Source organism: Marmota flaviventris, chromosome 13 (assembly GCF_047511675.1).
Source record: "Marmota flaviventris isolate mMarFla1 chromosome 13, mMarFla1.hap1, whole genome shotgun sequence".
In the NCBI taxonomy this organism is placed as follows: Eukaryota; Metazoa; Chordata; class Mammalia; order Rodentia; family Sciuridae; genus Marmota; species Marmota flaviventris.
In genome coordinates this window covers 98,244,907-98,271,901 of record NC_092510.1, presented here as the reverse complement: position 1 = coordinate 98,271,901, position 26,995 = coordinate 98,244,907, and the positions used below count along the sequence as shown (strand labels likewise).

Here is a 26,995-nt window from a genome sequence, read left to right as displayed (position 1 = left end):
TATAGATGAGGAAGCTGGGATTGAGAGAGATCTGGTCATCTACCCACAACCTTGTCACTGGGGGTAGGGATGACAGGATTTGAATCCTGGTTTCTGCTCCAGAGCCTGAATTCCGTGTGTTGCACTGCCAGGGAAATCAACCCAAACTGAAATCCCTCAAGCCCCAGACACAGGGGCCCACAGGAAAGGACCTGATGGGACAGTCATGCGGGAAGGTGGCAGGAAAAGATGGGCCTCACACAGGCAACAGGTGCAAAACAGAGGCTTTAATCCAAACAGCAACAAAAAAGCAGGAGCTACAGGCCCAGGGGGGCACATGGGAACCAGAAGAGTGGTGATCTAACCCTGGGAGGGAGGCAGGCCCTGGGCCTCTCCTGGGAAACTTCATCTGTGACTCTCAAAATCCTGTCCCAGCCTCTGCCCAGACCATTGGCTGGTCTTGGTTCAAGCCCTCGGTTGTGCTTCTCGGTGCCCCTCCCTGAAGGTTCTGTGGACTACACCAGGGAGGGGGCTGTGGAGAAGGGCAGGCCTGGCTGGGCAGGGACGCCTGCAAGAGTCAGCCCAGGAACAGCCCCAGGAGAGACGTGGCCAGCTGCTGTCAGCACCCCCACCCTTGGGGGTCTGCCAGGCAGCCCTTCCCATGCTCCAGTCAGTGCCTGGGCCTGGGGGCCGCTGCTTACCTCATCCCGTGAGGGGGTGGGAGGACGAGGAGTGTGGCTGCAGCCTCCCAGCCTCCCACACTGGCCACTCAACCTGCTAGAGGAGCAGGGCAGAAGCCCAGGGCTTGGGGGAGGCTGGGCAGTGAGGAGGGGGCAGAGGCAGCTGGGCCCTAGACAGGCTGGAGGAATGAATCCAGGTTCTCCACAGACCCAACAGCGAGGCCTCCCGCCCCGCCAACCAGTCTCTTGACACCGCTCCTTGCTGGGGAGAGTTCTGGGAAGACAGGCCACCCAATGAGACGGCCCTCCCGGGTGTCCAGGGCCTACCCAAAGGGCAGCTTCCATAGCTGGGCCAGCCCCGGGGTGGGGGGGGGTGGGGGGGGTGGGGGTATGCAGCTATGGACAGTAAATCTGGCAAAGTCAGGGGCCGGAGCACAGAAAGCCAGGACGGAGCTCTGGGTATAGGTGCACTCTAGCCCTGGGGCCGCCTGAGGAGTCTGGAAGGTCACTGGCTAGAACAGTCAAGGCCTCTCCAACACCCACCCTGCCCACCCCATGGCTGCCAGCCAGCCTCAGCCTCCAGCCCATATGCCCTCACTACATGGCTTAGGAGTGACCCACCCCTGCGCGGGGCAGCCACCCCAACCCCTAGAAAGGCCTCACAGAGAACTGGACCAGACAGCAATGGAAACAGTGAGATGCCTCCTCAGCCCCTGCCTCCGAGTGGGACTGGACAGGTAAAGCAGGAGAGGGGCAGGGAGCAGGAGTGGGGAACAGATCCTGTCCCTTTTTCTTGCCCATCCCCCACAGGGGAGGTCAGGAAACTGGCCACACTTTGGTCACTTCTCCCAACTTGGGTCCTTCAGCTTTGGGATCTGAGCCCTCCTCAAGCCCCCACTTACCACCCACCCAGTCAACAGCCTCTCATCAAACAGAAGAACAGAGGGAGGGGCAGGAGGAGGCGTGCCAGGGTCGGGAAGGGCACAGGAACCCCGGCCTGGATGGCGCTGGTGGCTTGGCCCCTCCTAGCCAGATGTGACAGGATGAATGGGCAGCAGGCTTCCGAACTTGAAGTGCTGGATCACAGGGAACTTCTCTAGGCACTGTGAGGAAAAGAGAGAGTGGAAAGGTAAGGCCACACAGCACCCGGCCGGCCAAGATCGGCCACTCAGGTCCTGGGGGAGCTTGGACAGCCACGGAGGCTGGGATAAGCTGCTTCCAGGAGGTGTCCCAACAGGACCTAGGAAATGGCCAAGTCAGAGCAGGGCCTTCAAGGAAGGGTGACAGATACTCTCCTGTTCCCTATCACGAGAGAAGGAGAGAGAGACAGAGAGAGAGAGCGAGCGCGCGCAGAGGAAGGGAGGGAGAGGGAGGGAGAGGCAGACTGGCCCCAGAGTGGAAGCCGAGAGACGAGAGACGTCACTTGGTCCAGAGGGGAAGCTGGATATGAGACAAAAAGGACCCTCCTAATCATGGGACCTCCCAGCCCAGCCCAGGTCCTGGCCGTAGAGCTACGAGAACGTCTGAACATAAGCTTACAGAGCAGCTAGGGCCCGTTTTTTCCACTTTTAGGTTCTCTGGACTGTAAAAAGGCATCTTGGCACTTAAGAGTGAGACAATGGGAACCAGCTGACACCCAAAGCAGTTCCCTGCAGCCCTGTGTAGGTACAGGGGCAAGAACACTGGACGCTGACACCCTGAACCCGCCCAGCCCAGCCCCTTCACAGAGGCTGACCAATGAGACCTGCCCCAGAGGCTGGCTTAGTGCACAGGCAGCCCAAGCCTAGGCCACAGCCCTGCACTGGCCTCCTGTGCCCACAGCCCAGCTCAAGTCTCAGGGCAGCAACTCCAGACAGGCAGGCAGGGTCTGCCAGGCTGGTCAGGGCCTCCTCCCACACCTTTGGCCATGGAAACAACCAGTATGCTAGGTGCCTCATGGCTGGGCTAGAACAAGACTTATGGCCTCAGAGCAGGTGAGAGCTTCGCTCTGGCTATGGTCTTGACCTCAAGCTAATGCAGAGGGACAATGGGTGGACTAACTTCCCTCACCTCAGAAACCAGCTGCAGAAATGGGGGGGTGGGTTGGGTTGGGGGGTCCACAAGTCAGAGGAAAGGAGAGGGACACAAGGCTCAGGTGAGCAGGGTCCCAAGCCACAGCTGGGCCCCTGGTGTGGTTCCTGGAGGAGCAGCAGATCCAAACCAGGGACAAGGCAGCTACCATTATGCTTTGGTCATCTGCAAGTGGTGGGAATGTGGAGAGCAGGCCCTGAAATGCCAGAAAAGGTCAAAGGTCAACCTGCCTCCAGCTCTCATGTGAGAACCCACAGGAGAGGCCAGGGCAGAGCAGAGGCCAGAGGCTACTGGGAAGAAGTCAAGGCTCCTGGGTAGGGAGCCTCCAGCAAACCCTTTTCTAGGCACACCAGGCAGCCCTGCCACGCACCTCGACAGAGAGCTGTCTCAACTTGACCCTCACAGGGCTCCCAACACCAGGCCCTTGAAGGTCCCGGCAATTCAAGTAGAGGGAGCATCTCCTCAGACACAGTGACGACCTCAGAAGAGACAGGCACTACCGCGCAAAGCCCCGGGAAGGCAGGCCAGGCAGGTCCTCCGAATCCTGAGCACCAGCACCAGGCCTGGGCAGGCTCTGTGGCTGCTCAGGAGGCCACTTCCCTCCAGCAGCCAACTGTGGCTCGTGGCCCTGGTCCTGCTAACCTCCTTCTGGACTTCAAAAGTGGTGGGTCTCAAAGGTCCCCACTGCCATATGAGAACTGGGCTGACAAAGTTCCCTGGGCCCTTGGGGGACCATAGGTAAGGGTTGCTTGCTGCCAACTCAGAAGTGAGGGGGGGACACTATAAAGCCTGGGCTCTACCCCTCAGAGGAGTCACCTGGCAGCGCCCAGGGCAGGGGCAATCCCAGCTCCCAGAGCGGGCAGCCCGGTAGATGTGTCTTGTCACCTATTGCTGCTCCCGTGACTCGTCCTGAGTTGGTGGCCATTTTCAGCAGTGTCCTCCTTGTGTTCAACAACCATAGAAATGCCGGCCACCTTTACTCTTCAACTGTCCTGCTGACGGCCTGCACTGTCTCTGGCCTGCCTCGGGGACCCTGGGCCAAGGTCCCAAACAGGGAAAGAAGGCAGCTACAGCACTGTCTTGACACACGAGTGGGGCAGGCACCCCTACCACCACTGCTGGGACAGTCCCCAGGGGTGGAGAGGGCCAGCACTGTGCTCAAGTTCCCAGCAGAGCTGTCAGAAAGGACAGAGCTGGGACAGAGGATACTGACCCGGGTGCACTCAGGCCGGAAGGAGCCTGGGCAGCCCCAGCAACTGCCTCTCAGATTAGAGAGGTATGTGGGCTGGAACCCAGACACAGGATGTGAAGCCCAGAGGAAGGGGATCCAGGGGGAGGGGCGGAAGGAGAGGTCTGGTCAGCTCAAGCAGCTCGCCATTAACCCCTTCAGGCCAAGCGCAAGGAGACAGGCCAGCTGGAAGCATCTGTGCTACTAAATCACGCTACCCTCTCACCCCTCCATGGTCCTGCCGCCACTCATAGATGGAGAAAGCTCTGAGCACCCCCTCACAGGAGGGAAGGAAGACTGACCAGGAGTCAAGACATGGGCAGCCACAGGACAACCACCAAAGGTACTTTGGGGTCCCATGGCTTCAGGTGAGGGACTACAGGTCCAGGTCTTCCTTGGCCAAGGTCAAGCAGCTTCTGCATTAGTGTGCCCAAGACATGGGAGGGCTAGTGGAAGGGTCAGGATGAAAAGACATCGGCTCTCTCCAGGCTGGGAGGGTGGTACCAAGGAGCTGTGGGCAGGAGGCACCAAGAGAGGGGCAGCACCTCCCAGCAGGGGGAGCTCCAGCACCCGAGGCCCCTCCCAGCCACAGGTTTGAGAGTAGGGACAGTACCTGCCATTGGTCATTAAAATGCCAGTTCCCAGCCTCCCTGCAGATCCCCTCCCACTCGGCAGCCACACACAGCTTCCAAAAGGGCCTCTGGAGGAGCCCCTTCCCAAGAATGCCTTGTTTCCTGTCACCACAGGGACAGACATTCAGGCTGCCTGAGGGGCCTCTGGGCAGACGGGGCTCAGCCCAGTGCCTTTCTGACTGCCCACACACCAGATGGGGACTCTGAGGTTCCAGGTGTCACAGGCCCTGGACTAAGAGTTGGAGCAGAACAATGGGGTGGGCGCAGCAGTCTTGGCCCCCATCTGCTTGGTCCCCAGCCCCAGGAACAGCACGGCAGCAGGGGGATGGCGGCAGCCACTCACCTCAGCCTTATACATGCGGATGAGGCCCTGGTTCACCTTGGACCAGGAGGGGACGGCGCTGATGTTCCACAGCTGGTTGGAGTGCTCTGCAAACGGGCCGGTCTTCATCTGGAAAAGAAGACCACCAGCTAAAAGAAAGTCACCCGGAGGCTGGCCCTGTCCCCTGTGGCCTGTGCTCTGTCTTTCACACGTACAAGCCAGGGCCAGGCCACAGCATATTCTGAGGGGCACACATGCACGCAAGTGCCAGAAGCAGGGGTCCCCTTGGCCTTTGAGGCCCACTGGAAAAATACAACTGCACTTGCCTGTAACCCCAGTTATCACTCTTCCTGCAGTAAAAATAAGGGCTGGGTTTCTATCACCTGCCATATCCTGCACCCACAGAAAATGTCATGGCCATCCAGATCCTGGTACAGCTCCTACCAGCTCCCTCAAGCCACAGAGTGCCTCTCCAGCAGTGGACTCATTCCCATTCAGATAACGGCAGCAGCAGCTTAGACACCTCCATTCCCTGCAGCATACTTGGTCCCTACCTGCCAGGCAGAGCTAGCGGGACAGAGGAAAGGGGCTGCAGGAGGGCTGTGGTGGGTCTGGCCAAACATAGGCATCCACTGTCCCCTGCATGGCAGACAGGGGAGGGAAGGAATGCGGGGTGCACAGGAGGCAGGGGCACCAGCAGCAGATTCAGGAAAGACAGCCTGGCTGGCAGGAGGGAGGAAGGGATGGCAACCACAACAGCAAGACTGGCAGGGGACATAGTCTATCCTTTAGCCCAGAAGTCTGACCCTCCAGGAAGGAAGAAGAACATTCACAACTTGGGAGAGGGAAGTGTGTGTGTGTGTGGGCGGGGGTGGGTGGATGGGTGGGTGTGTCTGGAGCTATTCTGCACTCCAAAGCATGAGGCTTACAACACCATCCCAGCTCCCTCCCCAGCCTGTAGGCAGCACTATGCTGGGGAACAGGACTCAGCACTGGGGCCCCAGACTGCAGAGACAGACTGCAAAGCAAAGAGGCTTGAGTCTGGCAAGGAAGCAGCCTTGGACTCTGAGTGGGTGGAAAGTTCCAGATGAAGCTGTGCATGGAGGCTTGAGAGTGGGGGACTGTTCCATGTTCCAAGCAGAAAGGAGAAGCCCTAAGTTCCCTCTGGGTGGTGGGGCACAAAGCCCTCAGGAGCACAGAGTGGCACCCCCAGCTGGGGACCCACTGGGCAGGCCCCTCACTTCTCCAGGGCACCAGAGCCTAGCCCACCCTGGTCCCCAGAGGCTCTTCCTGGCCCTTCCCTGCACCTCATAGCATCAGTGCACCCCAGCTGACAGGGCCCCTTTGCACAGCTTTATTCCAACTGTCCCACTCGCCAATATGCCACCCAATCCTTTCCAAGATGCCCCTTCTCTGGGTTCTCTGCAGGCTCTGGCCCAGCCTGCCTACTCCCAGGCCCTGTGAGCAAACTGCCAGGGAGGCACCCTGGTCTCTGCAAGGAAAAGGCATGCAGATGGACGCAGGGAAGGCGGGCCTCGCCCACCAGGGGCATGGGCTGCATCCCCCAAAGGCCTCTGTGGCCTCGTGGCAGAGCCAGAGTGAGGCTGGGCTGTATGGAAAGGCAGACGTCCCCAGGCCTCCAGAGCCCCCAGGTCTGCCTAAGTCAGAAGGAGACTGCAACTCTGGGAAAGGAAAACAGATGAGGAAGAAAAAAGAAATTGGGGGCGAGGCGACGAAAAAAATTAGCTCATTCTAGCCACAAAGGGAGAAGAGCGCAGGAGAACGAGCAAGCAGGCTGCAGTCCCGCAGTGACCCCAGGGGAATCGTGTGAGTCAGAGCAGCCATATTGAGCAGGAAATTACTCACAGACGCTGCGTTCCTGCCTCTCCACTCCCCAGAGAATCGGCCTTTTGTAAATGGTTCCTCTGTCAGTAACTGAGGGGGATGGGCAGGGGGTGGGGGAGGCTCTGCACAGCGCCTTCCTGTCAGCTCCTTCCCTTCCAGCTGAAATCTGATCCCTCCCTTCCCAAAACTCCAAATTTAGAAGCCAGACTGAAACTGAAATTCTTTTCCTGCCTGCCCTGAGCTCTTAAAGGCGCCAGGGCTGCATTTCCCCAAGCAGAAGAAAAACTCCAGCGCAGGGTCCTTCACTGGGGATGCATTCCAGGGCTACTAGGGCAGCAGAAGACTCAGGAAGAGCGGCCCAATTCCAAGATTCCCAATTTCTTGGTGTTTGGTTTAACCTCCTAGCTGCATCAAACCTTAGGAATTTCCAGGTCTCCAAAACAACATCGCCCCCTTTCTCAGCAAAGAGCACAGGGCCTCCACATAAACCCCCAGGCTCCTGAACCCCAGAGTCTGGGTGCACCAAACCAGGCCACTCACCCACTAAAGTGTAAGAGAGCTCTGAAGTAGAATTAAATACAAGTGTGAGGCTACCCAGCAGGTCCTGAGGTACACGTCCCCCAGAATCCACTGCTTAACACCATGTATTTCAGTGAGTCTCGACCCCCTGAAAACCAGCCCTTGCAGAGAAGGTGCAAAACAGCCCCAAACTGCCCCCAGCTCCCACATGTCCCCCAATTAAATGTTACCAAATTCACCCAAAGTTCAGTGTGCCTTTAGCGCCACCTACTGGCTACAGTTCAAGAAAGGTTTTGGGGTTTTTATACCACCATAACCAACTAAACAAACAAAAATTGCAAAGTTTTAGCATGGAATCAATTCTCAATAGTCCCTGAAGCTCCCACGACATTCCTCCTTATCAGAATTACTGACAGGGATCTAGGAGCATGGCACAGCCACCAGAGGGAACCAGATAGCTTAGCCTTTGGGCCTCAAGGCCAGCGGGGTGTGGATCTGCACCCCCAGCTTCCCACCTGCTCTTCTTCTCATCCCAGAGCCTCCCAGGGCTCTGCAGACCCCCACACTGCACTCCCAAGAAAGCAGTGCATGATCGGCTTTCAAGGCAGAGAGCCAGGCTGCCCGAGTCCTTCCGACCTTGGGCCAACTACACTGCTGAAGGCAGCAGATCTCCAAAAGCAAAGCAGTAGCCATCCAGCCGTCAGTCCCAGCTCCATTTGCTGACTTGGAAAAAATGTGTCATTCCCCTTTGGCCTCTGGAGTTTGGCAGAAGCCTGAGCCGAATGCTGACCAGGAGGGGGGGGTGAGCTCTAGGCTGCTAACCATGTTTTTCCCTGCCTCAGGGGACTCAGAACAGGCAGCCAAGGAGGCAGCCCCCTGAGGTGGGAGTGCACAGGCACCAGGGGGCAGACAAGCATGTGGCTTTAGGGAAGAGATAAGAGCCACCTCTAGACAGCAGAGTTAGGGCACCCTTTGCAAATTCAGGGATGAGGGGTTGCAGGCACAGGGTGGAGACATGGAGTCTCCACACCTCCTGGAAGCAAGGCCCTGAGAGCCCTGGGCCCCAGGATTTCCTTGCAGTCAGGTGTCCAAATACAGCTCTTGGTGCTTGTCCCCTGAGGTTCTGGTTCAAAAAGCTAAGGCGAGGCCTAGGGATTCCGTAGAACCCCACCACCCATGGGGGCTCCCACCTAGGGAGACAAGAGCTTGCAGTCAGAGCCCTTGCCAGGTGGGTTGGACCCAGCAACTGCCACCACAGGCTGCTCATTTTCACTTCTAACAGTTCACTCAGGCGCATGTCCTCAGGCACTAAGATATGTCCCTTTAGGTGAAAAGCTGTCCCCTCCAGGTCACTCTAGTCCTCCATTCCTACAATGGCTCTGCAGACTTTGGAGGCCCCACCTGGAAGATGCTGGCCCTCCCCCGACAATGCCCACCACTCCTTCAGACCCACTGCACAGGTCGCCAAGTCCAACTAGATCAAGAGTCCTGCAGTGTCCAGAAGGCTGGTTAGTCCCTTCAGGAAAGGCAGAACAGACTTTCTCTTTCAATGCCTATTTTTAGTGCCACCCCTGCCACCTTTGGTAGCCCACCCTGGGCTGCTCTGAGCCATCCCAAAGCCATCAGCCCTGGTTCCTCTAAGCTGGAGGCTGTTTCCCCCCTGCCCGTTCCTCTCACCTCAGTGATAAACAGGATACACTCCAGGAACATATAGTCCTTGTGGTTCTCGTTCACGGCCTTCTCGTCCACAAAGTGCCTGGGCTCCAGGTATGGGTGGTCTGGGAAGAGCAGAGCCCTGGGGGTCAGAACAGGCCCTCAAGCCACTGGGCTCCCAAGCCCAGCACTCTCCAGGGCCAGTTTTGCCTGCAATGTCCTCAACACTTGACTTCGCAAGAGCAATAAATGGCCTTCTCTGTGTGTCCAGTTGTGCATCACATGGTGATGCTCAATGAGGGACCATGCCCAGGAGCAATCCTCCTGCAAGATGATCATGGAGGGGCTGGGGTGCTGCATGTGGCAGCAGGCATGGTGTACTGGGTTCAAACCCCAGCACTGAGACAGAGGGGGGGGGAGGGAGGGAGAGAGGGAGAGAGGGAGAGAGAGGGAGGGAGGGAGGGAGAGAGGGAGAGAGAGGGAGAGAGGGAGGGAGGGAGGGAGGGAGGGAGGGGGGAGAGAGAGAGAGAGAGAGAGAGAGAGAGAGAGAATGTGTGTGTGTGTGTGGTGTGTATGTGTGTGTAATGGAACTCAAACACTCCCATCAGCTAGTGATGCAGCCATCATGATGTCACAGTATGGAGCAGAACCTGTCACTCTCAAGGTCATGGTGATGCTGGTGCAACAAACCTGCTGCATTACCAGTCACAAAAACATAACACTCACACTTAGGTACTATACATAACACTTGATCACGATAATAAACATCTGCTACTGCTTTATGTTTTTACTATACCATACTTTTCATCATTATATTAAGAGTATACTCTTATGTACAAAAAAGTACCATAAAACTGTTTTGGAACACCTCTTTATACATATATATATATATATATATTTTTTTTTTTTTTTAAACTTTAGGGGGACACAATATCTGTTTTTATGTGGGGCTGAGGATCGAACCCAGTGCCTCGCGCATGCCAAGTGAGCGCGCTACCACTTGAGCCCCATCCCGAGCCCCTGGAACGCCTCATCTTTATGGCCACCGGCCTGTGTCAGGAGACAGCTAAGTACGGCTCAGCTGTCCCAGGTGGCACGGGAAGCACAGGATGCTGGCACAATGAGACCACCTGAAAACGCGCTTCTCAAACTGTGTCCAACATGAAGCGACCTGACTGTGTTCCCAGGCACTCAGATGGCTGTCTCTCTCTAGCTGTGACCCTGGATGAAGGAGGTCAGCCCTGTTTCCTCACCTGGACGGTGAAGATGAGAACAGTGGCCCCTCAGGATGTTGAGGACCACATGACAAAAATTACCACACAGCAGTCAGCACCACGCCTGGCCTTACGCGGGCAAAGACCCTTCACTGGGTGACTCTCCATTGGGTCACTGAGAAGATTGTGGGGTCAGGGAGTAACCTTTACCTAGGCACTGAGGGCAGCACCTCACTCAGAGAGGGTCCTCTACAAACAGGCACCCAAGTATCACCTTGTAGGCAGTTCATCCTACATTAAAATAGAGATGAACTGAGTGCAGATGAACCCCAGTGGTGCACACCTATAATCCCAGTGGCTTGGGAGGCTGAGGCAGGAGGATTATAAGTTCAAAGTCAGCCTGAGCAATTCAGTAAGACCCTGTCTCAAAATAAAATATAAAAAGGGCTGGGGGTGTGGCTCAGTGGTTACGTGCCCTGGGTTCAATCCCAGTACTAAAAAAATAAAAAAATAATAGAGACTATGACACACACCCCCAGCCCACTGGTGCATCCTGAGCGACTGACCATGTCTGGAGAACAGTTTCACAGTGGGGCATCACAGAGCAGGCCTGTCCAAGCCCCACAGGAAGCAGCCCACACCCCAGCATAGCAGCAGTTCCCTGATGGGCCCCAGAACACAGCTTGATAATAAGTGGATGACGTTGGTCATCAAATCGAAAGAGCCCCTCGTTTTCAACATAAAATCCCGCAGTTGCTGCCAGGAGCAAGGTGCATTTCACACAGTCCATTATGCATCCTTGCTCCAGCCCATGTCACTTTCCATTATCTTGGTGGCACTCGGCCTCCGCCTCCCCTGGCTGGCCACACGGGCTCACAGCAGAAGGTCGACAGCAAACAGTCTTCGTCAATAGCGGGTATAATGCCCGGCTTTACAAGCTGTCACTGTCTGCCCTGGGCAGGAAGGAGGGAAGGGAGGAGGGGCACACGGAAGGCACCCAGGGTCCGGGCAAAAGGATGGGCGCCCCCTCCGTTACCTATCAGCTGTGAACTGCCCCAGATGAAGGGCAGAAACTGGAAATCATCCAGGCCCCACACACCCTGGCTGCCAGCCGGTTCCATCCGGTATGTTTTCTGGAGCTTCCTCATAACCTCCAGATACCTGCAGTGGAAATGGGGGTGAAAAGTGAGTACAGTCTCCACCCCTCAGCCCCTGCCTCCAGAAGAAGGCAGCCAAGAACCACGGAAGGGCGTAGCTGGACAAAGGTGGGAGGCCCAGCCAGCACCTCCGAACCAAGTCACTCTGTCCCCCCACTCAAGTCTTCTTTCTGCAGGAAAAGGGACAAAACACCAACTAGGAAACTGGATTTTGTTGCCATCAACTGCAGCAAGTGAGACCTCAGGCAAGAGCCTCCACTTCTCCAACCTCCAGGTGCTGTCCAGAGGTTGGCGGGAGTCTAAGAGATCATCTCCTTGGTCCTCTCAGCTCCAACCTCCCATTCTGTCAGAATGGGGCTTCTGCAGGCCGCACCGCCCGTGGGCCTGTGCACTGGCACGGCGGAACGCACCCAGGAGCGGAGGCTCTGTGCACACGGCACTGCCAAGTGGGCTACCTGGCTTCAGGGGCTGAGAGATCTCAGTGGAGACCGTCTCCTTCTCTGTGAAAGGAAGGGGACGCCTGCACTTCAAAGGGCTGTCACGGGACTCTGTGAGCTGAGCAGGACTCAGGACGGTGCCTCACAGGCCCAGCACCAGGAGCATAGCTCACGACACTTCCTTCCCTGGCCTTCATTTGAGGCCACAACCGGGTGAACAAGGAGTTGTGGACGCCCACAGCCAGGGCTCAGTTAGGACAGGATGAGGGTTGTAGGCACTAAAGACCCTCCGGCACCCCACCCCAGGACAAGAGACCCCCTTGGCTCCCAACCCCAGCAGCACCTCTCCTGCCCCTGTTCCCCCTTACCGATTGAACACCTTGAAGACAATAGCTATCTGGTCATCCACCCGGAGCACCCCGATCTTGCAGAGACAGCAGAGGAAGGCAGCAAAGGCCGCCTCGTGCCCTAGGGGAGAAGAAACAGCCAAGTGGACAGTCTTCCAGGAGAAAGTCCGGGCTGCTCCTGACCTGCTAGAGGCCAGCGAGGAGGTAACAAGCCCTCTGTCCTACCCAAGAGGACCTGGGCCTTTCCAAAACATCCATAAGAGTTCCCCAAAGGCCCAGGCTAGTTTTTGTTTTTTGTCTTTTTTGATACAAGGATTGAACTAAGGGAAACCTCACCAGTGAGCCATAACCCCAGCCCTTTTTGTTTTCTACTTTGAAAAAGTGTTTTGCTAAGTTGCTTACAGCCTTGCTAAATTGCGGAGGCTGGCCTCAAACTTGCAAACCTCCTGCCTCAGCCTCCCAAGTGGCTGGGATGACAGGCGTGAGTCACTATACCTAGCCAGGCTATTGGCTTCTTAAAAAGACACATACCTGCTGGGCACGGTGGCTCGTGCCTGTCATCCCAGCCACTGGGGAGGCTGAAACAGGAGGATTGCAAATTCAAAGCCAGCCTCAGCAATGGCAAGGCACTAAGCAACTCAGTGAGACCCTGTCTCTAAATAAAATACAAAATAGGGCTGAGGATGAGGCTCAGTGGTCAAGTGCCCCTGAGTTCAATCCCCAGTACCAAAAAAAAAAAAAAAGGGGGGGGGGGAGATGCACATTTTATTTTATGGTTTTACTCATTCAGCAAGCCTACCCAATTTACTGAGCACCTACTATTTTTGTAGTCATTGTCCACGTGGGGTACTGGGGAGACAGTAACAAATGAGAACACGGGTAGGAGGCAAGAGGCACCAGGGAGTGGGGCCAGATGCTGCTGGGGGCACAGAGGCTCTTTCATCTGACAAAGCTTCTGTAAGCAGTTGCCTTGAGGTATAGTAAGTGCTCAATCAATTATTATTTGAGTGATGATACAGAGCTCACAGAGACTATCTTTACAAAACCAGAAATCAGCTCTGAGTAGCCACCATGTATGTGGCATTGGCTCCCCCTGGTGGCCCAATCCAGAGCTGCAGCATTAGGCTGCCCACACACACCTCCCCAAAACAAGGGCACCCAAGCAGGCCCCAGTAGACTGTGAGGGCTGGGGGAACTGCTGCCAGCTCGGAGGGCCATGAGACAATACCCAGCAAGAAGAAAGCTGCGAGGCCAAACCCGCACAGACCCCACAAGCAGCAGATACCTGTGCCGTAGTCGATGCGCGTGGAGTTCCCCACAGACTCCTTCAGGTAGACAGCCACTTCAGGCACGGCTGCGGCCAGCTGAGGGGGCACGACTGTGGATACCAAGTTTTCTGCTTCCTGATAGCACAAGAGACACAAAGAGAGGGCAGCAGGTCAGGTAGTATATGGGGCAGCATCTGGCTGGGGCCCAGGCTGCCATGTAGGCTGGCCCTGCGCCCTGATCCGAGTGCCTCAGAAGGAGGGACACTTACTTTTCACAGCAGAAAGAATACCCTGGGGTGACCTATCACCTGCTGACCTTCCCCCAGGGCACAGGGGTCTGAGGCCAGGATGGAGAATCTACTCTCATTCTGGTAACTCACTGGGAGCCCAGAAGGACTCTGGGAGGCCAGGGCTACTGTCCCCATAGTCAACATCCTTCACACTCCAGGGCAGCAAGAGCCTGTGCCATAAATATGCCAAAGAAACACAAAAGAATGTCCCAAGCAGCATTATTCTCCCTGATGGAGAGCCCAAATACTCTGCAGTTTGACATGGTGATGAGTGTAATGGTAAGAACATAGGTCATGATCCATCTGGCTGGCCAGGTGCAGTGGCGCACATCTGTAATCCCAGTGGCTGGGGAGGCTGAGGAAGGAGAACTGCAACTTAGCAAGGCCATTTCTCAAAAAAATTAAAAAAGGGCTGGGGAGAGGGCTCAGGGACAAAGCGCCGCAGGTGCAATCCCCAATACCAAGCAAACACTTTAGATGGGCTGCTCAGGTCTCTCTCCACCCCTCCCTACCCTCAGAAGAAGCCTTGCTGGAAGAGCCTCCTGTGCACCTTCCAGGGTGCTCCTCATGCAAATGCAAGCAACACAGACACGTACTTTATTTCCTCTTTCTCACCACCTGCATCACTACACAGGCTCTTCCTTCACTTGACATTAAGTCACAGATTCCCTTCCAATGAGCTCCCTGCACAGTGTCCTTATTCTTCTTTATAGCTGCATGGCACTCCATGGTGTGGGTGGCTCAGTATTGGATACCTCTCGATGGGTACTTGGGATATTTCCTATCTGCTGCCAATACCAACAGTAACTTAACAAGCAGCCTCCTGGCTGGGTATTTAGCTCAGTGGTAGAGCACTAACTCAGCAATTGAGAGACCCTGGGTTCCATCCCTAGCACCACAAAAAAAAAAACAAATAATTAAGTAAAAAAGTAAGCTTGTTCATGAGATCATGTAACCACAGTAGCAGTTCCCAGAAGATGTCTGGGACATACGGTAAACACATTTGCAATTTGAGAAAATGGAATTGCCATTTTAACAAATTCCCTGTGACTTTTATGTGCCTGAAAGCTTGAAATGCCTGCTCCACACACGTAGGCCCTCCCTCCAGTGCCAGAACCAGCCTCCCACCAGCCCACCCCACGTCTGTGCTGTGGCAGCCTTACCTCATCAAGCTTGGCATACCAGGTCCTGTAGGCCTTGTTCCCAAATCGAGAGGGCTGGTCCACCGGAGGGGTCTCATCAATCCACCTGTCGAGTGTGTTGAGAAGGGCCACCAGCTTCTCAATGGCCTGCACGGTGAAAGAGAGGTACCAAGTCAGTGACCTGTGGCCCTAGGCCAGAGCAACCGAGGGAAGTCCCAACTGCTGCTGGATGGTGACGCCTCACCATGGCACCTTCTGATCATCCTCCTTGCTGACCCCCTTTCTTCCCAACTATCCTGAAGATGAAGGAGGGTCATGGGTGCAAGGGGCAGTGGAGCTTCAGAGAGGGACCAGCACTAGGCCAATGGGAAGGAATGGGTGGGTTCAGCACTCTTTTTATGGAGGGCTGCTGGACAAGCACAAGTCCGGCCCTGAGCTTTGCTAAAATAGAGTTTATTGTGGCCTTCCATAAGGACACCTTCCCTCCCAGAATACAGAAGTGTGAAAGGAAGGAAATGAAAGTGGGGAGTGGCCTGCCATTCACAAACGATCCACATCTCAACATGCCCTCTGCTCTTTTTTTTTCAAATGTATTTTTTAGTTGTCAATGTGCCTTTATTTTATTTATATGTGGTGCTGAGAATCGAAACCCAGTGCCTCACACATGCTAAGCAAGTGCTCTACCCCTGAGCCCCAGCCTAGCCCCCTCTGCTCTTTTTATACTTTGTCTTTTCCCATTGTTTAGCACGAACTCTGACAGCAGATGGGCCTGTATTCAAATCTTAGCCAAAACACTACTGAGCTGCTGCAACTATAGTTGTGAGCCTCCATTTCTTCATCTCAAGTCCAGGAACAAGGGTTCCTACGGTGCACAGTGCCCACACAGGGTGGCGGGGTGACTGATGCATACGTGGACTCTGAGACCCAGAGGAACCTCTTCCCACATCAGCACGAATTGAATGCTATGATGCCCCTACTGAGTGGGCACATCCCACTGCACAGTGCATGGCAATTGATCTGGCAATTCCTTGCTACTAAATGTCTGGGCCGTTTCCAATTGTTTCACACCACAGACCACACTATGGTGAACGATCTTCGACTCAACCTCCATGGAAATGCTGGACCATCGCATGCAATGCCCACCTCAACACCTTTCCCTCAAAAGACAGGGACCAGGGAGTGGAAACGGTGCCACGGAGACGGGAGGCATGAGCGCACAAACATCACTCAGAAAAGACATCTGGGCAGCTAGAGACTGTGGCTTGGAGGAGCTGGCCAGAACTGAAGGCAGGAGGGAGAGAGCACACAAAGGCAATCCCAAGCCAGGCAGATCCTGCCTGTGTCTACAGGAATGAACGGCATCAGGAGAAACCTCAAGGAAACCCTGGCAATAGCTAGGAACCAGCAGGGCAATGCCCACAGAAAAAGCAGTGTCTTAAAGGCAGAGTCAGGTTGCGGCTGTGTGCAGGGCCGCTGTTGTGAGTGGAGATGCCAACGGCTGTTGTCCCCCTGTAGTCAATGAAATACGGGCTAGTCTGCAGCCCCAGCTGTGTCCAGTCAGGAAGCACCAACCACATCACAGGCAATGTGCCGGGCTGTGCAGCCCCTGTTCCCCTCAGCTCCCTTGTACCTGTGCTCGGCACATGGGGGAAAGGAAGAGAACTCTCCCTTTAATACCTGGCTGAGGCAGATTGCTAGGGTGGCATAAAGCTGCCTTGCTGAACCGTGACAGCAAATGCTGCCACAGCCTGGCTTTGTGAAGAACCAGGTCACCAGGAACTGCTCATGAGCACAGCCCAAACCAGACCCCATGAGGCAACCAGGCTCAGGAAGGGTGATAAGGGAAGCCTGGCTCCAGGAAGCACAGCCCCCCTGGAGGTCCCTCCAGGCCCCGGCTTCCCTGGGCACTGAAGGAGACCAAGGTGTGGCTCCAGGAGGCAGGAGCCAGGCCCCAGCTGCTAGTTCAGCTGGGTCAATGAATGATTAAAAGGTTCCCAGCTCCTCCTCCTGGAGAGGGCTTTTTAAATGCAGAGGCTGCCTCCACTGGAGGGAAGAGTGAAGGAGGTGGGGGACTGTGGGCTGGAATCCCTTTGAAGCACCAAGAATAACCTGAGGGCCCTCCTTCTGCCTGGAGCAGGGCTTCCTTTACGGATTTCATGGACCAGGAAAACCTCCCCTAAAACTCTTATCAGCCATCATCTCATCGTGCCCCCTTAGCATGTTAGAAAAACAAACAACAAAAATAAACCTCCTATCCACTATCACCTTTATTTTACAAAAACAAAAAAATAATAACTCCCAAAGAGTAGGACAGGCATCTAAAATAAAACCTATCTTTTAAATCTAAAGTACAATCTAAATCTAATATAAAAGCTTCTAATCACAGGCTGAGACCGGCTCCCTGTCCCAGGCTGTTCTCGGCTTCAGTGTGTGGAAGCTGTAGCCAGGTCATTCTGCCTGTGCTGGAGCAGCAGCCACCATCTGTGAGGAAGGAGCCAGAGCTGAGAGGACAAGGCAGCTCAGCAGTTGCGCAGGGCAGGCGGAAGGAGGAGAGGCCACAAGCCATGCACAGTGCCTCTGCCACCCTGCAGGCTGTGGGCAGAAGCCAAGAGGGTCTGCTGGAGACCAAATGAGTCATCTCTGCTCAGAGTCGGGCCAGCACTGGGATGAACCCAGGTCAGAAAGACCACAGATGAAGCAATAGCATAAACATTAGTACCCAGTAAAACCTATCGAGAACACTAGCAAGAGAGCAGCAAGGGCCTGTAGTCTGCGTCAGGCACAGTAGGTGGGGAAAAACCCTGCACAAGATTTCAGGGGCCCCTCCCTGGGGCCATACATACATACATCTGTTGTCTCTTCTCACCATACAGATGAGGACACCAAGAATCAAAAAGGGCAAGGTCACTAGGTTTGGAAGTGGTGCAACAGCAATCCCAGTTAGCCTGACTCCAGAACCCCAGCACATAAGCAATGCCACACCCTGCCAAAAGAACAGCTCTTACATTAAGACAATGCCTGACTGATGTGATTCTGCAATCTGTATACGGGGTAAAAATGGGAGTTCATAACCCACTTGAATCAAAGTGTGAAATATGATATATCAAGAACTATGTAATGTTTTGAACAACCAACAATAAAAATTAAAAAAAAAAAAAAAAAAAAAGACAATGCCTGGCATGGTGGCCGTTTCCCATATACCCTCAGGAGCAGCTGAGGAACCAGAAAGGGATTGGCAGCTAAGCATTTGCTGGGGTAATTATGACATTCCCCTTTAATTAGTCCCTCCATATTCCTGGCCCACTGAGCAAGATAAGCAACCTCCCCACAGGCTCAAGGAGGAACCTTTTCTCCTGCCAGTCACCTGTGCCCTGAGCCACAGCCCAGGAAGAACCAACCTAAAAACCACTGGTGGGCTGGCTCCCAAGGGAAGGCTACCTATCTGCACCCAGCAAAGGCCTAGCTCCCCCAAGAGGACGGGAACAAGTCCTGGGCCACTGAGTAGCTAGAGAGGGCCCAAGAAGAGGTACTCCACCAGGGACACGGTGTGAGGGCCGAGTGGGCAATGTCAGCCTTGGAAGGTGAAGAAACTGGGCCAGGGCAAGCCAGCCCTTACCCAACAGGCCCCAGGCTGCGGTTGGGTAGGCCGAAGCATTGAGAGAGGACATCAGGCTCTGGTGGCAGAGATAAAAGGTTCACAGTGGCTCTGGGCCAACTAGAACATGAACCCAAGAGGCCACTGAAGGCCTAGGACCTAGCCCTGGGAGATGGCTCTGCCACATTGAACAGTCTGCAAAATACGCCCTCCCACAGGTTCTGCCTGCTCACAGTTCCTGACCACCCGGAACAAACAAATCTGCCTGTGGAACTACCAGAAAACACCACTGAGCAGTGCAAACCAAACACCAACCAAACAACTGCATGTGACCTCTGCTCCACATTTCCTCTTCTGAGAATGAAACCTCAGGAAATAGGCCCACAGGTCTGTGTGTCAGCTGTGATCAGAGCAGCAGTGTCCAGGGACACAACCTTAACCCTCAAGTCAGGGCTGTTTAAATAAACAAGGGTTGGGTGGATGAGGCAGTCACTCAGTGGCAGTGCCAAGAGGCGTGCCATCTCCAGGGCACTGAGGGAAAGGTCAGCTTTTTTTTTTTTTTTTTTTGAATTTTAATATTTATTTATTTTGGTTCTCGGCAGACACAACATCTTTGTATGCGGTGCTGAGGATCGAACCCGGGCCGCACATATACCAGACTAGCGCACTACCGCTTGAGCCACATCCCCAGCCCAAGGTCAGTTTTTTTGATAGGGTTACACACATTTCAATAAGTGATCTCTCCAGGGAGCACATTTACTTCTTTTGTCCTTTATTTTAGTTTCAAAAGTTATATTAAAATGCCAGGTAATCCCTGGGGTTCAATTTCCAGGACCAAAAACAGCAAAAATGCAGGTATAAACTGTACGAAGAGTTACAGGTGAGGCGGTCACGCCTGTGATCCCAGTGGCTTGGGAGGTGAGGCAGGAGAACTTTTGAGTTCAAAGCCAAAACCTCAGCACCTTAGCAGGGCCCTAAGCAACTTAGCAAGGCCTTGTCTCAAAATAAAAAATAAAAAGGGCTGGGATGTGGCTCAGTGGTAAAGTGCCCCTGGTTCAATCCCTGCTACCGAAACAAAACAAAACAAATCTGTGTATTGGCCTTGATTCCAGTTATAAATTTTAATTTTCTCAGACATAAAATGTTAGAGCTATGGACAGCAGAACAAACCATGCATCTGGCGAGCAGCCAGAGTGGCACAGCAGCAGGCTCCGCCTACCTCAGAGACTCTGTACTCAAAGGTCAGCTTCTTCCCCTTCACGCCTTCGTTGAGGGTGAGGATGAATCCAATGTAGTCAGCGTAGGCCTAGCAAACAGAGGAAAGGGCGTCAGACCCCACCTCCACCCACACTGCTCTGGCTCCCAAACCCATGGGAGGGCTCAACACATAATGTCACATACTCAGTAAAGCTGGCAGTTCCCAAGTACAATGACACCTGGTTCTAGTTATGCTCACTGAATGCTTGCTGTCGCTACCAGTTCCTGCACAACACCCCCATGAGGGGGACACTACTGCTGTCCCCACTTCACAGATGAGGAAACCAAGACTTCCAGTGGAGGAGTGCTTTGCCCAAGATGTTCCAGGACCAAGACCTCACCAGACACGGAGCTGGGAGCCAGCCAGCCCAACTCCATAGCAGAGTACCTGGGCGCCTGACCACTGTGCTACACTCCTAGGACTCCAGGGAAGACCTCCAAGGGTCCTTCCCCATCATCTTCCAGATGTCCTCCTGCTGCACACAAGCCAGGGTGTCTGGCTGCAGTGCAGAGGCTCTGCTTCCAGGAGCTGTGTTCTGCCTACAGCCAGGTCCCTGGCACATGCAACCCCAGCTTCCTGCTGGACCCCTCCTCAGAGCCAGGCTGGAATGCACATGGGAACCAGGCATTCCTACACCAGATACTCCTGTCAGCCCATACCAGCTGATGAGATGAGCTGGGTGCAAAAGAGTTTGCTGTATCTATAACTATGAAAACGGCAAAGAAGCCTCTCAAACACGAAAATAACTTTTTCTCAACTGCTGAGGTTAGGGATGGCTCTGAGACCTCAGGTATCAGCTCCCATGCTAGAGGGCAAGGGGAGCAAGGGAGGTAAGAGGCAAGAGAGCAGGCACACCCTGAACCCCTCTATTTATTGGGGAAAGGACATTGGATAGAAAGTTCTACCCAAATAAGGCAAGGGATTGGGTTTCAAAGGGTGGAGTCTTGCTCAGTGATGTCTTGTGGTCAGCAGATTGACTGACATCATGGCAAGTCATGCCCATCTCAGGTGCTGTGTGGGATCACAGGCAGAGCAAAAAGAAAGGCACACATACATTGCAGAGCCCAATCAGGCAGCAACGTCAGACCAGTCCCCTCATATCACTCAAATGCGCAGAGCTCACACACAGCCCATGGATGGCTCACGACAATGTGTTCACTCACTGCCTCACAGGGATCCTGGGGATCCCAAAACACTAGCAGGTGAAAGTAGAGAAGCAGGTTTCAATGGCTCCCAGAGGACAGCTGACAATGCCTGGAGACATTTTGGTGCTAACAATTGGGTAAAAAGGTGCTGCTAGCATTCAATGGGTGGAGCTGACCACTCCCGGACAGCCACCTGCAATAATTCTCTGCCCCAAAATGTCCATGGTGGAGATTGAGAAACTCTGAGGCAGAGAAGCTGGAGATAAAAGGACTCAAACTCAGTTTTCTGGGCAGCTGGAGAGGCCAAGGTCTTTACCCAGGGAAGACTCAGAACACTGAGAGGCAGACATGTGAAGGAAGAGCCACAGGCTGGTGACCCCTGACCCCACCAAGACAAGGCACAGGAGCTGCAGGGTCTGGGCTCAACACAGCAGAGCAGATCCCACTCCTCAGAGAATCTGCCAGGCACACAAGGGCCCCTGGCCTGCCTGCCTGCATGAATGACAGACACTCTCTATCCCAGCTGACCAGATCAGGTGTAGGAGCTTGATAGAAGCTGGGCCCAAGGCCTTCCCTAAGAATTCAAAATAGGCTTTGTTTTTCTCAGTCCCCATCTTTCCACAGCTGGACCAGACGCCTGGCATGTACAAGCTGTTTTCTTTTTGCCACTATTTGAGCTGAGCAGCAGAGAAACCCTGAGCCCTGTCTGCCCACAGTCCCTAGCTATTTTTAGGCTCAGCCATGTCCCTGGCCAAAGTGAACATGAAACAGCCTTTTCTGTCTCGGACGCACTGGATCCCAGTGACCAGATATTATTCAGAATACTCACATTCAGCCAGTACAACAATATTCAGGGCCATGGTCTATGACAACCAGAGTAGAACTCTCTAGGGCTACCAGGGACCTAGCCCTGAGACTTCCTGGTCCAGCATCTCTGAAGGCTGCCCCTGAGGGCAAGGGACAGTCAGCAACCTTGCCATTCCTCTCCCTTACTTCTGACAACTCAGGCTCCAAGAATAAGAAAGGCCAAGATACTCATGGCCTCAGTCATGCCTAGAAAACCCTGTCTATGAAGAGGCCCAACCTCTCTCCCAGTTCTAACTCTACAGTACAGACACCATGGGTACCTGAGAACGCTTCCATTTGCCCATGTCTGGAACTGTGTGGATCTCCTTTTTCGGAATGATGAAGTTCTGAGTGCCTGAAGGGGTCTCCTCTGAAGAATCTTTATAAAGATAATGAAATGGCAAATAGGTAATTAGAATCCCTCCTCTGATACATACATACACATGCATGCTCACTGTTATCTCTCTTTTCTAAAGCAAGACTCTAACACCTGAGCCTAGCAGAGCCAGACATGCACTTCCAGAACAAAGGAATACCTTATTAAGCCAAACCCACGAGCCTCCTGCCTTCCTCACTCTGCAAAGATAAAAGGCAAGGTGATCCTAGCAACCTGGGAAGTTGAGGTAGGAGAATAATTAGTTTGAGGCCAGCCTAGACAACTCAGCAAGGCCCTGTCTTAAAAAAAAAGAGACTAGCTGGGCACGCTTATAATCCCAGCGGCTCAGGAGGTTGAGGCAGGAGGATCACAAGCTCAAAGCCAGCTCAGCAAAAGTGAGGCGCTGAGCAACTCAGTAAGACTCTCTCTCTAAATAAAATACAAAATAGGGCTGGGGATGAGGCTTTAGTAGCCATGGCCTGGCCTCCCACTGCCTAACTGGGCAAGAGAGTTAGAAAAATAAAACCAAGTTGATACACAGGCAATTTAATGATGGAAAAGAGAAATACAAATTGCAAACAACATTTGGAAAAAACCCACCAACTCCCAAATAAGCAGAGACCAGTAAATTACCAGTGAGCCCTTTTCCCAAATAGGGCTGGCGGATTAAAACAACTGGCCCTGGACTGGGGAAGGGGAAAGATAGGAACTTTCCTGCATCGTATCAGCAGGAGAAGCAGTCAGTAGGACCCGCTCAGTGGCACTCTGCTGTCTCCTCAAGAGCCAACTCAAGCAGTACCCATGGGGCCAACAGCTCCTTACAGCAACCTTCCCTTCAGATGCACTTGTCAAAGAGACTGAGGAACACACAAAGGCACTCACTGCACTGAAAAAAACTTGGAAACAACCCAAATATCAATCAATAAGGTGATGGGTAAACAAGGATATGACCACATAATGGAAATAGTCAAAGCTTTTAAAAGGAAGAAAATCTATATTATGGGCCTAGGAAAGGCAGCCTAGATATTAAAAAGTAAAGAGAGAAAATTGCAGTATGTGGGCTGGGGCTATGGCTCAGTAGTAGAGCGCTTGCCTCGCAGCACAGGTGAGGAGGCACTGGGTTTGATCCTCAGCACCACATATAAATAAATAAATAGATAGATAGATAGAAAGATATTGTGTCCATCTACAGCTAAAAATATTTTTAAAAAAGAAAATTTGCAGCATGTTATATTTAGCATAATCTCATTTTCGTAAAAACATTTACACATTCTAACATAAACAACACATACACATATTAGTATATGAATCAAAAAAAACCTAAAGGTCCCACCAAAGTTACCAATGGTCTTATCTAGGAGATGTGATATAAAGGATTTCCATTTTCTAAGTTACATATTACGGGTTTTTTACTTTTGGGGGGCATTCCCCCCCCCGAAAATTCCAGCCCTTTTTTGCATTTTACTTAGAGACAGGGTCTTATTTAATTGCTTAGAGCCTCGCTAAATTGCTGAGGCTGGCTCTGAACTCACAATCCTCCTGCTTCAGCCTCCTGAGCCACTGGGATTACAAGCATGCACCACTGTGCCTGGCCTATAAATTACTTTTAAAAAAAAGCATACAGCACTTTTTTAATCCGAAAAAAAGCCACAATTTTAAATAGAAATTTGTATTTTCAGAGGTTGGGGGAAGGAAAACAGGGGAGCACAATGTGCCAAACCAGAGGCACACCTCACACTAAGCCACAGAACACCCTCTTCTTTGGGACGTTGAGAAACATGAGCTGCAAATCCTCACTCAGAATTCCAAAATCCAAAGATCTCTGGAAACCCAAAGATTTTTTGTTTTTTTAAATGAGTTTACCATAAGCTCATTTGGAACAAAACTTAAGGAGATATGAGGACACTTACAGGCTTTGTGTGGCCCACTTGGTGAGGGGATTCATACATTTTGTGGAAATAACCATTTGGTTTGGGGTGCAGCTTTCTTAAACATGAGAAACTGAATGCCAAAGCACAGCTTGCAGCAGGATTGGTGAGGGGATGCAGGCCCAGACCCACGACTGGAGAGGGCAGTGAGCTGCTGGCGCTTCCTTCAGAGACGCGGCCCTTGAGAAGAGGGCTTACCACTCAACACAGCACGAATCCCCCTTCTAAGATCCAGCTGCAAGTACCTGCATGAAGGGACGGGGAACTAGGAAGGTTCTGGAACATGTGACATTTGGGGGAATAGACCCTGCCTGGAGAGGCCCTGAGGAAAGGAAAAGTGCCAGGAGATTTGGAGACCTGAGGGGGAAGGACAGAGAACCCAAGAGCAAGAAGACAAGCCTCGCAGCCTCTGCCTAACTCAAGTCAAACCAGGGCCCCAGGAAAAGACCAGCTCTTCCTCCTCCCACCTGTCCTGTAAGCTTGTTTCCCAGAGCCCCAAACTGAGGCCCCCACAATTAGCAAATTGCTACTTTAAGTATGATGCCAAATAAAAAGTTTTGTAGGCTAAGCTGGTAACCCAGGTTTCTATGGGAAATGTGTTCCACCTTCAACCAACAAACTTGCAAGCCATCTTTGGGAATTGAGTCTTTGTAGACTTTCTCGGCAAGAAATAGCCCTCCTGGCTGTTTCACAGGGAGGAAGGAACCTGGCCCCATCTCCACCGGCAAAGGCTACCTTTAGCAGAAGCAATGAAAGGCACCACTGGTGCAACGCCCGGACCCTAAATTTAAAACACAAGCTTTCTGTGGGCACAGTGGCACACACCTGTAATCCAGCAGCTTGGGAGACTGAGGCAGGAAGATTGAGAGTTCAAAGCCAGCCTCAGCCCTTTAACAAGTCTCTAAGCAACTCGGCGAGAACCTGTCTCTAAATAAAATATTAGAAAAGGGTGGGGATGTGGATCAGTGGTTAAGTGCCCCTGGGTTCAGTCCCCAGTACCAAAAAGCAAGAGACTTAAAGACGTGTGATGAATGAGGGATCTCTCTCCAGGCCCTGAATGAAAGAGGACAAAGGGGACGGTGAATCCCCTATGACCTCAAGAGTACAAGATGGCAAGCAACATCTAGGGTTTTTAGAGATGTTCCTAAAAAGCCCCCAGGAGCATAGTGGATTATCATCCAGCATTTGGGAACAGGTCTACATGTTCAACCTGTCCAAGTTTGAGAAGCTTATCAGCATCAGCGTTCACTGACTACCCACCATGTCCCATGTTTTGCTCAGTCTTTTGACTGAACACACATAACTCCCTGAAGAAAGTGCAGTATCCTCATTTTAACAGACAACTGAGGCTCACAGAGACTGTGGCTTGCCAGGCCAGAGCCAGGACTACGTGATTCCAAACTCCCAAGTTTTCACCCCTGCACTAGGCAGAAATTCTTTCCACTTGATCCAGAAACTCCTGAGCCATCCTGTCTAAGTCCACAGGTTCTCTTCCCCCACCATCTTCAGAGACACATGAATCTCACTGACAATTCTGGTTGCTTCATGTCTCATATCTCCTGCTGTCATGCCCAGAAAACCCGGAGTGATATCTCATATCTCCAGCTGTCATCGATAGATGACCAAAAAGAATATCTCAGCTCCTAATGCCATCACCAGAACTTATAAGGGCACATGCCCACAGAGGGTTTTGTATAAATTAATGTCTTTTTTGAATTTCCTAACAGACAAACCAGCACTCTGCTCATCTATTTGGGGGAGCAGAGAGGATGCCTCCTCTGATTTTCAAAATTTCTTCCTGAGACCTTCCCAGGGACCAAAAACATGTGTGGCAGGACATACAGAATATCAAATGCCTTCAGAACATTAGTTGTGTTTGGACTACTTATTTGCTTCTGTTAGACTTCTAAGTTACCTATGGCCTGTCCTTCTCAGTTCAGAGTAGAGTCAGCCAACAGCCTTCTCTAGGTGAGGGATGGACAGAAGGGCCTTCCCTAGAGCGGTCCCTCATCTCCATCCCAGTTATTTGAGATTAACTAAAAAGAGGCCAAGGTGTAAATAAAAGTTACAGTAGGTGACGCCAGAGACTCTCATCTCCTGGCACAACCAGCCTTTTTAAATTAGTGGTCTAGACACCGAGGGCAGTTTCTCTCAGTAAATTCCCAGCCACTGAAACCCCAGTGCCCTGCCTCCAAGGAGAGAGGGAAGGAGGACGAGAGACGGCAGGGCGCGGGGAGGCTGAGACGCGGCAGGCAGGCCCAGGCCCATCCCAACAGGGCCCCATAAAGAAAGCGGGGAAGACCGCCTCCGCTGGCCCCGCGCTGCGTCCCGGTTGTGCCGCACCCACGCCCCTGGGGACCCCGGACTCCCGTCCTAACTGGACCCCCAACTCCTGTGTCCCCTGAGCCCCCGACTCCCGGCCTCTCTGGCTCCCCAAATCCTGTCCCCCTGGGTCCCGACCTCGTCCTGCTGGTACCCCCGACTCCGGTCTCCGCCGGGTGCACCCCGGCTTTCGCGCCCCGCTTCCCCGCCTCCCGGGCCCGTCGCCACACCCCGGCGGCCCCGGCCTACCTGGCGGCGGCTGCCGCTCGCCCTCAGCCATCTTCTCCCGCCAGCGGCCGGCCGGCGCCCGCGGTGCCCCCTAGCTTGGCACGCCGCACCTGCCCTCCGCTGCGCGGGCTCCGAGGTCCGGAAGAGGAGCGAGCGCCAGGCGGCTACAGCCGAAAGCCGAGAACTGCAGTCACCGCTGCGCCGACAGCCGCCATGCCGGTGCGGGGCGCGCGGGGAGCATGCCCACTAACGGCCGGCTCGCGGCGTCCGCGCCGGCGGGGGCGGCGGCCATGTCCGTGCGGGGCGCCACGGAGCATGCGCGCCAACGGCCGCCAACGGCCAACCGCCGCGGCGAGCGCGGCCGGCAGCCATGTCTCTGCGGGGCGGCGGGCGGCAGCCATGTCTCTGCGGGGCGAGCCCGCCGGCCATCTTGGTGCGTGAGGCCGCGCCGAGCCCGAATACCCCGGAGGACAGGACTCCGTCGACATGGCTGCGCCTCCCTGCCACGCGCGAG

At 53.7% G+C, this 26,995-nt stretch overlaps 1 protein-coding gene across 1 annotated transcript; it reads right to left on the bottom strand.

Annotated features, from left to right (window-relative positions):
* Positions 1 to 246: 246 nt before the first annotated feature.
* Ptpa (protein phosphatase 2 phosphatase activator) lies at positions 247 to 26,774 on the bottom strand. Its single transcript, XM_027943004.3, has 10 exons — positions 26,503 to 26,774; positions 21,909 to 22,006; positions 19,598 to 19,684; positions 14,805 to 14,930; positions 13,369 to 13,486; positions 12,105 to 12,204; positions 11,179 to 11,303; positions 8,953 to 9,053; positions 4,933 to 5,040; positions 247 to 1,762 (listed from the first exon to the last, which is right to left on the bottom strand). Exons 1-10 carry the CDS (start codon positions 26,531 to 26,533, stop codon positions 1,685 to 1,687), a joined length of 972 nt encoding a protein of 323 aa, XP_027798805.1. The 5' UTR covers positions 26,534 to 26,774; the 3' UTR covers positions 247 to 1,684.
* Between the last annotated feature and the right edge of the window lie 221 nt (positions 26,775 to 26,995).

Excerpts from the sequence above, each read along its gene's own strand:
- Ptpa (XM_027943004.3), bottom strand. The coding sequence starts at position 26,533 with ATGGCTGAGGGCGAGCGGCAGCCGCCGCCAG. Across the intron at positions 12,205-13,368 it reads GCGCATCGACTACGGCACAG|GGCACGAGGCGGCCTTTGCT; the intron begins GTATCTGCTGCT and ends CTTCTCCCCTAG. Across the intron at positions 5,041-8,952 it reads GTATCCTGTTTATCACTGAG|ATGAAGACCGGCCCGTTTGC; the intron begins GTGAGAGGAACG and ends CTTCTTTTCCAG.